At 37.5% G+C, this 13,070-nt stretch overlaps 1 protein-coding gene across 5 annotated transcripts in view; it reads right to left on the bottom strand.

Annotated features, from left to right (window-relative positions):
- The window catches only part of COBL (cordon-bleu WH2 repeat protein), a 157,918-nt gene that overhangs the window by 40,632 nt on the left and 104,216 nt on the right, over window positions 1-13,070 (bottom strand). For all 5 annotated transcript variants that reach the window (XM_082287359.1, XM_082287360.1, XM_082287363.1 and 2 more), the window contains one exon: window positions 11,050-11,188. In XM_082287359.1, coding sequence (XP_082143485.1) covers window positions 11,050-11,188 — 139 coding nt within the window. The remainder of the gene's footprint in view (window positions 1-11,049; window positions 11,189-13,070) is intronic.

Consider the following 13,070-nt stretch of genomic DNA (forward strand, 5'->3'; position numbering starts at 1 on the left):
TGGCCATACATTTAATGAACAAATGCATCATAAGTCTTTGCAATTTATCATACAATTTGAACTGGATGATTTCTCTACCCATCATTCTCCCTTGGCACTTACTGGAGCACTCTACATGCCATGGACAGCTTTAAATAATTCCAGTTGAAAAACAACAAGAAGAGAAATAATTCCTTTTCCCATTCATATATTTAGAATATTTTTTTCCATATTTTACCTGCCCCGAATAATTTTCAGTGCTGGACCAGTAGCACATTTTCTGAAGACAAAAATGGAATGAGTTCAAAGTTTAGTATTATTCTACAGCCTTGTCATTAGAAAAGGGAAAAAAATCCATCTGCCCAGTAAGAAACATAACATTCATTTCAATCCTCAAGGATTCCAACTGTAAGAAAAAAAATGAAAGCATTACATGTAGAAAATATATTTAAGGATGTTTTGAGAATCAGGGATTTTAGTCTCTGAGTGGCTGGATTGCTGAAAATGAAGTAATTTGTCTGTGAAAGAAGACGGGTACTAAACTGATCTGGTCATGATTTTAAAATTCTAAGACTCAAGCTGATTAAATCCACCAGGCAGAACACAGTCTTTCTATACTGGTACTAAACCTGACCTGCTCCTATGCACTTACGCATAGTTTCAAGCACGTACACCAACCACATGCACTAACTACCATTTGCACAGCTGCCATAGATACAGAGGAAATATCCATGCAATATAATAAGCAACCCAATATGCCACCATCCTCTGAGAAAGCTTGGAGAAGAGATTTGAGCTTGCATCTGGAAGACGCCATTGCAGTGGCATCACCTCAAAATGTAATTTTATCTTAATTTTCTTATTTGTGATGAAACTGATTTTAAAAAAAAATCTATCAACAAAATGTATTTTTTCTTTTTAGTTGCAGAAAAAAACCGACTCCAAAAAACTAAAAACTGAAAAACTTTTTGTAAGTGTGAGATCTATCAGGTTAAAATTCACTTTTAGCGTTATTCTTGCTTGCTCTCTACTGTGAATCTGGGACAACACCGGCTCCCTCTGGCGACCAATGTACAAAAGGATTTCAGTAAAATCTTGTGCATCGCGAAGCTTAATCAGTTTCTAGTTCACTGGATTTCGTACGAGTTGAGAAAATTCATCAGAATAGGTTTAATCATAAATTATACCTCTGTCCTTATTCCCTAAGAGCACTGAATGTCACTGACATTGGAGCTGTATGACAGGAATTCGTTTTGATTTATAAGTTACCCCTGCATTTATCTGTCCTCCAGAAATGGCTCAATGGTATTTTCCATTTTTTTGGATTGCTTATTTGGTTTTCACCCCAGATATCTTAACTTGAAGGACAGCATTTGAACAAGGCTGTTTGGCAATACAGAAAAATCCTGATTATATTAAATGTGTTGCTTACTAACTCTGGTAATAGCATTCTGGTGAAAAACTGTATTCTAGTAGTCTATTTGTTATCAACTTCTCCATGTCACTCTCACTACCCTTCCAATGTCTCCAAGGTTAAAATAAAAGGAGTAAAACCAAGCCAATGTCCTTTCATATCACTGCTAACCTAAGACTCCATCAAACAGATGGAGACCTAAACTGATACTCCTTCCTGTTATTGCACATGACAGAAAAACTCATTCTCTTTCAGAAGCCAGGTTGAGGAGCCCTTACAAATCCTGAGCTGAAGCTTGGAACAAACAGGAATTCCCCAACTGTACCTCAGGGCTGAGCTGTTGCTCATGAACCAACTCCCAGTGAGTTCCCAGTCCTGCAATCGTGCTTTGCTTAAGCCCTTTACCTCCTTGCACACATGATATTATGAATTAACAGTTCTGAGACTGAGTACTGACTCAGATACACTGAGTATCTGTGTCATTCCACTCCACAGATTTGGATTTCATGAGTGTCACTGAAAGTTTTTTCTGACACCATATACAGTACTGCGAGGTTTCAAACTATGCTAATGTCACAGTATAATTTCTTACAACTAGGATGATTTCTTGTAAAGATGCAAAAAAATTTTCTTCTATTTTTTTTGTAAGTTCTGTTTAATAGTATATATGTACCTGTAACTTATGAAATCATAATAAACAAAGGATATGAGTGAACATAAGCAATGATTTTTTTTAAAATCCTGAAAGGCAGAGCTGGCTAGCTTAAGCTGGTCTTTAAAATATTTTATCTAGGATTTCACAAAAAGTGTTAATTCCCACAAACATATTTTAGAGGTAAATTTTGCATTTTAATAAAAGAAAAGGTAAATTAAGTATAAATAATGAACTTTTTGAGTTTTCACCTACAGCTTTTAAGAGATTGAGGAGGCTACCTGAAGAGACTGCTTTTCATAGGAAACATGCCAGCAATGTGGAGAAGAGCCATAGCTGTATCCTCTCAAAGCAAGGAAATTTCTTCTTTAAAAATGTGTTTTTCTTGAAAACTTGTGCCACCTTTCAGCGAAAATGGTGTCAATGGAAAGAACTGCTTTGACACTACACAGTATGTTGTACTCAATATAAAACATTTTGTTTCACCACTTCATTACTTTTACCCTAGTCTGAACTCCATGGGCCAGATAACTCTAGAGTTACAAATAGGATGTAATAGAGTAATGAGAATGGGTAAATTAGGTTCTTAATCTTCACATTGTGAACACCTACTTGTTTTTTTTTTTTTTTTTTTAAGAGAAGACTTACAATTAAACTATTGTCCTGTCTTAAGAAGGTATTACAATGTACCTGGCAGCTCAGAGAGTTCAAATCTACTCCACTTTTATTAGAAGACCCTTAGGGTACTAAGTATACTTTCTAAAGCATCACTTAAAACTTATTAACTACATGTCATATTTGTATTAAAAACTGTCAAACCCCATTTTAGTCATATTTCATATTATTTGTAGTAATGCTTTGCTTTCTTATTCTCCATTTTGCCTACCTGGAAAGGATTCAAGATTAACATGATTATTTGCTTGAGGGTAAAACAATAATTTTTCATCATTTAAATCAGAGTTATGTATTGCAAGTCACTCATTTAAATAACATGAATGTCTTAAAGCACAGTACATGCGAGGTCAGAATAGTTGTGGGTGTGTGCACCATTACATTACAACTCATAAAGCCTATGTTTGTAGTTCAGGATTATTAAAAATATATGTCTTATGGGCCGTTCTCATGAAGAACTTCCTTCAGTACAAAGAAGATTTTGCTAAGTACAAACTTATATATGATATTTTAATTAAAACTCACTGACTGTTCCTAGTACAAGTGCAAAAAGGAGACTTGTGGAACGAGATTTCTGTTGAGCAAACAGTGTTTGCATCTTTTGTTACAGAAATAGAACACACACCTTGATTTCCACAGGATGTCTCCAGCATCAAGATAAAATTACTCATATTAAGCATCAGGATGAAAGCAGAAGTAAAGAATATGAATCAGTGCATTTGGTATTGGTTCTTGGTATTCCTTTTAAGCCCCTTATAGATGCAACAGATCTTCCTGTTTCTTTTTTTCTTGACAGCTTGATTGATAGCCAAGATATAGAAAGAATCTTGCACTTCAACTTGACTAGGCCATGCCCAGTTCTAGTTTTGTTTCAAAGGAACAAAATAGATGCAATAAGAGGAAGATAGAACAATAGAGAATACAAAATTTTATACTTAGAGTAATAGAAAGAAAAAACAATGTTTTTAGAAACTTTTCATTAAAATTTTTAACAATATGAAAAGTAAGACACCCTGTCCCAAACCTACACTCTTTTGCAACATCAAATTGAACCATGGCTCAAAATAAAGAGAATCTTTTGGAAAAGAATGACAGATAATCTTTCTGAGGCTGGTATACAGATTTATATAACACACCATTCAGTTCTGGAGCATACATCTCACAAATGAGTATGAACCACAGCCAAAAATAATCAATAGTAATTAAAAGAGAATGTGCGAGTTTAAAAAGAAAAAAAGCCAAAATCTCAGTCAGAAAAAGAGGGGGTTTTTTTCCAGCTGGGGAGGAAGGAAGGCAACAGAAGAATCAGGGTAGCAGAGGCAACAGGAGGTTCAGAAGTATGAAGGTCATAGGAGGAGAGGCAAGGTCTGTCAGACACGCTTGGAGTATGAAGGGAATGATGCACAACAGTAAACTGTTGGGGGAAAAGAGTAAAAGAATAAAATTGTAAGTATTGTGTAGGTCAGTGAGAAGAATGGCTAGCATGCTCAGTAACATTAAAATATCAGATGCCCAAAGGAGGCGTAGGTGCATGGGCACGTGTGTTAAAATTTGGAATCCCACAGATGCTCTGAGACTAACTCCCCGGGTTCATGTGTAAGCTAACTCAATCCTAACAGCACAAGACCTACTGATATGCAGTATGTCTATGAATTCTGCTTTACCTGACCTGAATTTTAATTCTCCAGAAGGTGCAAGATAGATGAGACTGGAGATTCAACTACATTCTTTAGCCTCAGATTGCCTGAATGAGTAAAAATAATGAGGGCAATGAAAGCCTCCTAAGCCACACCTGCAGGTGTTCTTGCTTTAAAGACCACCTCTAAGGAAGAAAAGGCTGGGTCACTTGACACGTGCCTTATGAAGCAGTGTACCGTGACAAGCCAGCAAAACTCCCTGCATAGCAGCCCTCAGCTCTCAACTGATTTAGAGTCACATGTAAGAGAGTGAAGTTTCCTCTGTTCCTCTTGAACCCATTTTTGGTTCAAGCTAACAAAACCCAAGTCTTAGAATCTAGCCCTGTGAAAGACTAGACATATATATAAGGTGACTGAAGAAATACAACTGAACTTCTTGTGAAACTGTCATTGCCTTTGTCAACTGGCTTGTATTATCTGTTCACTCATCAGTGATATAATGAAAAAAAATTAAAAATTAGATATAAGGCTCTTTTCTGTTCTCCTGGTTCCTTAAAATTAACCTGGTTTTATTCAACTGGTAGTATGTGTGTCATTTACAGAAAATAAAATGCTTGTACCCACTCCTTCACCCCTTAAAAACCATCCCATTAAGTGATGATTGACTATTTTGAACTATAGTTACAAACAAGGACAGGTTCAAATCAGGATTTCATTTCTTCAAAGACAGAGCACTTTCTGAAATTTACAAATCAATCAGTTGTCAAGCCCTTACCCAGTGTGAACCCTGAGAGCACTAGTACTTATCCAGTGCCAGAGTAAAAATTTTAACTTTGGGATCTCACTCTACAGGGAGGTGAACTGTGTATTCTTTTTCATAGAGCTTTTCTTACTGCATATCATAATGATAGCTCGTAACTAGCCAAACAAAGAGCTGATCGTGGAGTTTCACAGGAATACTGAATTTACTCTAACAAGCTGGCTGACATTTCAAGGCAGCACGTTTCAGTTGTTTGTCTAGGTGCAGCAGCCTTTCACTATGTGCATTCTTTACCTCAGGTAAGTAGCACAGAGCTCACTGTCAACTCACGTATTGGGAACTCCACAGGCAATGTGACATAACCAAACACCATGCAACAATCTCCATCTCTGCATTCCCAAAGTACACTCAATCTTAGAATCAGGCTGTGAACAATCTGATTAGTAAGATAAGGAAGGAGAAAGGATCCCATAAACACATCGATTTAAACCTGCACACAACATGCAGTTAAGGTTCTACCAGACCAAATGTTAGTGAAACAGTCCGGTAATTAGAATAAAAAGATTTAAGAGTAAAAACTGTGAGGAACTTTTGTACTCTTGTTTATGGAAGAGATTCTTACCATTTGATACAGAAAAGCTGAAGTATCTTATTCATACTCATGAATTACTTGCACTCCACATAAGTTTGGGAAACTCAGTGAAGAGTGATGGCCACCACTCTCTATGAAATGAAAATCCCTCAACATGTGTTTCCCAGAGCACAAGGAGACAACTGTGAGGGAGGGAGGGAGGAAGGACAGAAGAACAGAAGGAAGGAAGGAAGGGTGAAGGACAGCCCCTTCACAGACGGTGGCAGATCAAAAGGAGTGAGAATTTCAACTCCATATATCACAGAATTTCTAAATGGGAATTTTTTCTCTTGGAAGACATATTGCTGTTGACAGTCACCCACCCAGCAAAGGAAGACCACAATCCTCATCACAGAAAGCTGTTTTGAGAATGACTTCAGAACATCCTCCTCCCTACCTTGTTCGATGAGAAAACACGTTTACTGAGGTTAGAGTTGGGAAGATTAAAAATTTTGTTGTTCTTTGAATCTACCACCCAAATCTTATTTGCACTGCTTGAGGCATTCTCAGGCAATAAAAGACATCGTTGCAAAACCTTGTTCTTACACAGCTCAATCGCTACGGTATCTAAGCACCTTTCAGAGTGGCATTAGGCAATGTAATTAGCATCTGTCCCACATGCTGCTGTCTCTCATGGGTACATCTATACACACTTCTCTTGTGTAAATCTACACACTTATCTTTATCTAGCTAGGACATAGCATAATTACAGAGCTAAAACTTGTCGCTCTCCAACACTGATGCTTTAAGTCTAAAATCAGTACCCACTAAGCTCTTGCTCTCAGTAAATTGAGGATAATAAAAATGCATGTTTTGTTTCTATGTACAAGCTTCATCAAATCCTTTTGGCTGAGATACTATGTTTGTTTAAGAGCAAATTATCTCACTGATTAAATCAGGGCTGCATTGATTAAAGGGTATTTGATCAGCAAGGTAGATCAGGAAAGCATTGCAAAATTAACAGTGATAGAAAATCAAATGAAGCAGAAATATTAATGCAAAGAAGGCCACAATAGATTTTTAATAAAGAAAACATTGTAGGCAAGCTGATGGTATCTAGAACAAAAAGAAGATTTTAAGTATGATATGATTTCTGTGCATAAGCTGGTAAAGATGTCTTAGGGTTAATCCTCAATAAGATTCATGTTTTCTGTTAGTATGATCTCCTTAATTTCCATCACTAGCTCCAATAAAACTTACCAATTGTATTTCCTCAGCACAGATTTGAAAAATATTGCTTTAGATTTAGCTGGTAATCAACAGCAAACACACCCACAATAATGTATCAGAGTAGCTGCAACCTGCAGAGTACTTTTGGCAAACATAAGGTCCTGGAAAGAGACCTTCTGTCAGATTAGCAGCTAATGGAAACATTTCTCTATCCCATGGTTAGGAGACACCCTCCTAGTCTTCAAAGGAAGTGAATCCATGAGATGTCATAACGTGCAGAGCTCTGCTGCTTTTATTGGCTCTACATGGGTGTGCAGGGCAATCCCACAGGGAACATAATACATGATCAAAGACTTGGATTGTGTACAAAGATTTAAAGGCAGTCAATGGATAAGCACGAAAAAGTAGCATGAAAACATGCTTTTTACAAGTACATGGGGACGTGGAAAATACTGTACTTCTTTGTCTGATAACTGTTATGCCCCAGGGTGAAGAGCACACAAAGGACTACCAAGAGATGCCAAGAAAGATGTACCCATTAGGACAGGATGGCCTTTAAAAATATACAGCTCCTGTAAATGGTTTAATTTTCCTAAGGAGGATACTGTAGTTTTCAACCTAGACTGACAGACCCATTGACTCTCAATGGAACTTGTCTCTGGAGACAAAAAAATTGTTAGTACAGAAAAACAAACTTGGGGAATTAATACAAGACAACAGATTTTTTTTTTTTTTTCAGTTGAACAAAACAAAAAAGCTTGATGGTTATTTTTAAATGCTTCTGTACAATGGCCAGGTATCACATGCAAAACTCTCTCGAAACAAGTGTTGTGTTTACTTGATATTAGTTAGTTACACTGCATTGGACATTTTGAAAGACAACAGGCTGGAAAAAGGGGGAAAAACAGACACAGATGTCTAGAGAGCAGAGAGGAAAGTCTGGAAAAGCTACCCCTGAGAGTAATCATCAAAAGAGTGGAAATGCAAATACAGATATTTTCAAACATACGTTTAGGTACCAGCTCTGTTGGTGCTGTAACATCTGCTTCTCTGTAACACACTGTTGGATCCACAATGTCACTGCCAGGAGGAGGGTAAGGTGGGGGTGGGGGGATCACTAACTGGGGGGGACCACGAGTGGTGCCCCTAGGAGGCTTTTGTGGCACCTGCCGTCCATCACCTACAGGGGGATCAATTAACTTGTTACTTCATTGCAAGATAATGATCGCTCTGTTTGTTGTTATTTTTTTAAAATCACACATTGATTTTCCCTTACCCACATCCAAGGTCTCTCTGGATCTACTTCTGCTCTTATCTACATACAAATAATTACGGCAGAAGGAAAAGGTGGGTCTTAAACCAACAGCAGTGGGACCAGAATTGAGCCCAGTACACACATGTACATTATAACTAACAGTTAAAATCACCAGTTTTGGCAGACATAAGGAAGGAGAAAAGTAGTTGAGTTAAATAAAAAAATTGAAAAAAAGCAGTGTAAGAAAATGCGAAAAATATGTTTTATTTTATCTTCTGAAGTGTCAAACTGCCTGAGTTTGCTGACCTCTCAGATACTTTATATGACTATTTTCCTGACTCTTCCTGAGAAAAAGAGGAAGATGCCTTAGGTCAGTATTTTGAAGTAGCTATCTTACAGGTTTTTCTGTTCTTTTTTTTTTTGAGTTGGTTTTCATTATTTTGACATTGTAGAGAAGCAGATGATTAAGTTGTTTCATGCAAAACAGTGTTTGAAGCTATCAAAGGAAATGCCCATAACTTTGTCTGGGGGATTATTTCAACACTATGTGCAATAACTAAACAAATACATGTGTCTTGCACTGTACTCTGTGAACCACTTGCAAAGTTAAAAAGCTGCTGCCAGTCTGTAGGGTACAGAACTTGAGCTACTGCTATTTGGAAAGCCCTTAGAGGCTGAAAGTGCACTGAGGAACCACAACTACCCGCTCGTCCTGCTCTCATACCCTGCCTCAGGCATGTGGTCATTGCTGAACATGGATGCTGGCAGGGGCAGATCTTTGGTCTGATCCATTCCTACACTCTCAGGCTTGCGTTTTGGGGCTGCTGAGAAGGGAAGCAGCACCAAGGGGGAAGAAAAAAGATTAAACCATTATGATTTTCTACTTAGGAGTCACTAGCTTCCAGGGGAGTATCTTCCAGAGACACATTTTAACCCTGGCAAATGTGCAAGCCCTTTTTTTACTGCTTTGAGGAAATTTGGCACAATACTTTGGTATCACAATAAATGATTCAGTATTGAATACTACAGTGAATTTGCCAGTTTGAGAATATTTTTGATAGGATCTTCTGCTTTGATTCACATGGCTAACTTGAGAGCTCCATAGGTACCTTTAATACTTTTTCAATCATGTGGCTGACTATTTCTTGCAGCACGTTTTTCCCCTCACTGGAGTCTTGCTTTTTTCACAGCTTTTCTCTCATGCTTTCAGAGCCATCTGTGCTTTCTCATTGTTTTCTTGCAAGGGCCCCGAAGAGAGGCTGTTTTACCAACCCTCTCTGGCTGTAACATTTTTTCTTTTTAATGAACACATTCATTCAAGAAAGTAGCAGAAAACGAAAAGCACTGAAGACAGGGCTACTGTGGGACGAGTTCTTTGTCAGTGTAAAATAATAAGTCTCCATTAAAGCAAACGATACTACAGAATCCCACATGAGCAGAGTCTGGCCAGCAGACACTTATGTACACAGTATTGAACAGACTATAAGTACCTCTGCTATATCTCATCTGTAACATTTGAGCACCAATACAAAAAAAAAGAAGACTTATAAAAAGTTAAAGCAACAAATGTCATCAAAAAGTGACCAGCAGTAGGGCAAAGCGTGAGAAGCGGTAGAGCGTGACATCTTTAGTGGCTAAAAGTAAGCCAATTTGCTGAAAACTTCTGTGTTATATGGCCCAGCAATAACATTGCCTGTAGAGAGTTTAAATAAGAGATGTCAATGGAGTCGAATATGTCACATGATAATGGACTCCTGCTGCTACATAAATGCTGAGGCATTAAATGTGAAGCATTTACTGAAAATAAATGTTGGAACAAAGCCAAGAGGTTTCTTTCTAAACTGTAAGGCATCTGTAATGTAAGCAATTATGTATGACAGAATGTCATATCTGTATGTCTTAGGCATTTTGATGAAACATGAGGTCAAAGGCATGAACTGAAGTGCACTGAGTGCATTATGGAACTTGAAGAATGATTCTCTTAATGTACTGAAAAATGAGTTCCAATATGTGGGGTCATTATCTCATATCTTTATCCATTATAAAATCACTTTGCTTGCTAGAAGCATAATCCTGGTGTCCTCACTCAGGCAAAGCTCTCACCAATCTGAACAAGCTACCAGGCAGATAACAACAGAGTTCTGGGAGAATGTTTTTCAGTTTTCCTGTAGGAGTAGACATGGTGCCACATGGAGCTGAAACTACAGTTTCTTTTATTGTCTCTAGGTATGTATGGCATTCCTTTGAGAGCATCAGTTCTTTTCTTCTACTGATTATCTAAAGACTCAGCAGATATTTATTTATAATGAAAGTGAGGCTGAAATTTAAAAAACCAACTTTACTCTGTATGGGCAGTTGATGTCAAATTGTTGGAGGACTATATGAAAATCAAATGCCTTCAGGTTTTAGAAACATGAGGAGACACTGAACCAACCTGACTGTACTTGGGTTCTAGAAGAACTTCATGGCTTGAGATGCATTCAGTATTGCCTGGCCAATCTCTATTTATTATTTATTAGCATTTCCATTTACTATTTCTTTATTTCCATTTACTAGCAAACCAATCATGACCTTCAAGGTGCAGAATAGGCCCAGGGCTAGTGCTTTTGTATGTAAAGTTGGTGCCAAATATTCAAATGATCTGATGAGTGTTATCTATATTTTTACTACCCTGTGGTACTCTGTGTGGTGGCATTAAAAAAACCAAGAGGTAATATACAAACACTTATTTCCAGACTTTCATTCTGCAGAGAAATGTAGGTTTTTTTCCCCAAGTTACAAAAGTTTCCAATCTCACAGCATAACAGAATTAAGGCAACTTCAAACAGTGAGCAGTGAAAGCACATGAATAGGATTATTCAGGAGAAAACGCCTCTCACCCATTGTGCTCTTCCTCTTGTCTTCCCTGTCTTCTGTCCTGTTTGGCATGGCAGGAGTGGGTGGAGCAGATGCAGCTGGTGGAAGAGGGGCACGCCTCTTCTTTTTCCTTAAATCACTGAGGGATGCTCCTTGTGATATCTAGCAAAGTTGAAAAATAAGCACAATAAAGGATGTATTTTGTTGATGTTGCAAATTGTCAACAAGCAAAAGAAAAGTGTTTTCCATATGACCTAATTTCTCAGCACAGTTTATTTATAATGAGCATTTATAGTGACAACAGGAGATTAAAGAAGTACAGTAATATTGCACTCAGAAATGGAAAGAGACAAGAACTGCAGATGAGTGTCACAGCAGAAATACCAGTCTGGTAGGCATTTGATGGTTTTGGAAAAAGTGAACTAGGGAGCCCAACACTCATCAAAGCAGAGTATGACACGATGTGTGTTGTTAATCTTAAGCCATAACATGATCTTCTTTTTCCATTGGTTTCTTCAAGCCTTAAATTATGGTTAAATACTCCAGTTGGCATGTGTAGTGCATAAACTCTCTCTCATTTCTTTTATTTTTTTTCTCAAATTCTTGTCTAAGGACTTCTGAGAGAAGAATCAGAATTGACAGTTTGCTTGCATGATGATATGAGATCATACTGTACTCTATTCATGCCTACTGGACTTCACAGACATACTTTTGAATATCTGTAACACCTTGGCTTCCAATAATTGCAACATGCTGGTTGATATGCCAGGACTTCATTACTGTTTATGCCGCTTTTAAAAATATGAAAAATGTTATTACAAATGACTTGGGTTTCACTGGGTTGCATAATTTTCCGTAGCTTGTTGGAACTTAGCTCTATTTCCTTTTTCCAGAAAAATAATAATAATAATAAAAAAACCATGTAGGAAAGTCTGTGGAATTTTTATATTTGAAAGGTACTGACAACAGCAGTCAGTACCAGGCTTTGCTGAGGAAGAGAGTAATGGTGGCTGCCCACATATGACATGCTGCTGGCATTCCTCCAAAGAAGCCTTCACTTCTTTGACCTAACTGCTCTGTCTGTCCCAATACTCCTGTATCTAATATAGAAAACCACTGGGTGGTTTTCTACTATCTCAAAGGCCCAGCTAATAAAAATAAAAATAAAAATAAAAATAAAAATAAAAATAAAAATAAAAATAAAAATAAAAATAAACCAAATCATATTCGTAATATTTCCTTTAATCCAGAGGATTAATGGACCCTTAAAGGACAATTGTTGCGGGAGATTTCATTGAACAAATAGTAGCTTCACACTGCTTAAATCTACTATCAGAGTTCAGAGGAAAGGCACTGATTTACAGGTTTCCTTTCCTACGCTGAGTAAAAAGTCTGAGAATAAATGAATTTTACGAAGATTAGGATATGAATAGTGTCTCCTACACTTAGCCTTCCTTTTCAAAAGCACTCAGGAGTGTCTTACATCATAAAAAAGAACCCTTTTGTTCCCACCTTTCAAGGATGATGCTTTAACCATCATGCCACATGGCAATTGGACACTCTCCACCCCTTGGTGAACCTGCATCCTGCATGGGAGAAACTTGGCAGTAACTGCACTGGACATAGAGCACAGCAACCAGGATGAGTTGCAGCTTTGTACCAAACAAGAGTGGAAAAGAAAGGTGTCCTGGTCCTACTTCCTACTATTACGGATTATTTCAGCATTTTATATTAAATTTCCACCAGATGAAATGCATGACTAAAGCCAGTGAGGCCAATCTAGACAAAGTTAGGCATAGTAAATGGGCAATAACGTTAAGAATTTGTAAACTTAAATTTTGATCACCAAATTTCACAGAATTTAAAAAACATGGGACTCGCACCCAGAAAAGAACACCACACCAAATGCTCAGGAATGGACACTGCAAAATTATAGAGCTCCACTGAAAAACTTTTGCCCAATGTTATAGTGTTGCTCTGTATTAAGATGGGACACATCCCCTGACAAAGGAACTGCCTGCAGTGATTAGGAACTGAAGTTTAA

This window comes from Coloeus monedula (assembly GCF_965178545.1).
Source record: "Coloeus monedula genome assembly, chromosome: 1".
NCBI lineage: Eukaryota > Metazoa > Chordata > Aves > Passeriformes > Corvidae > Coloeus > Coloeus monedula.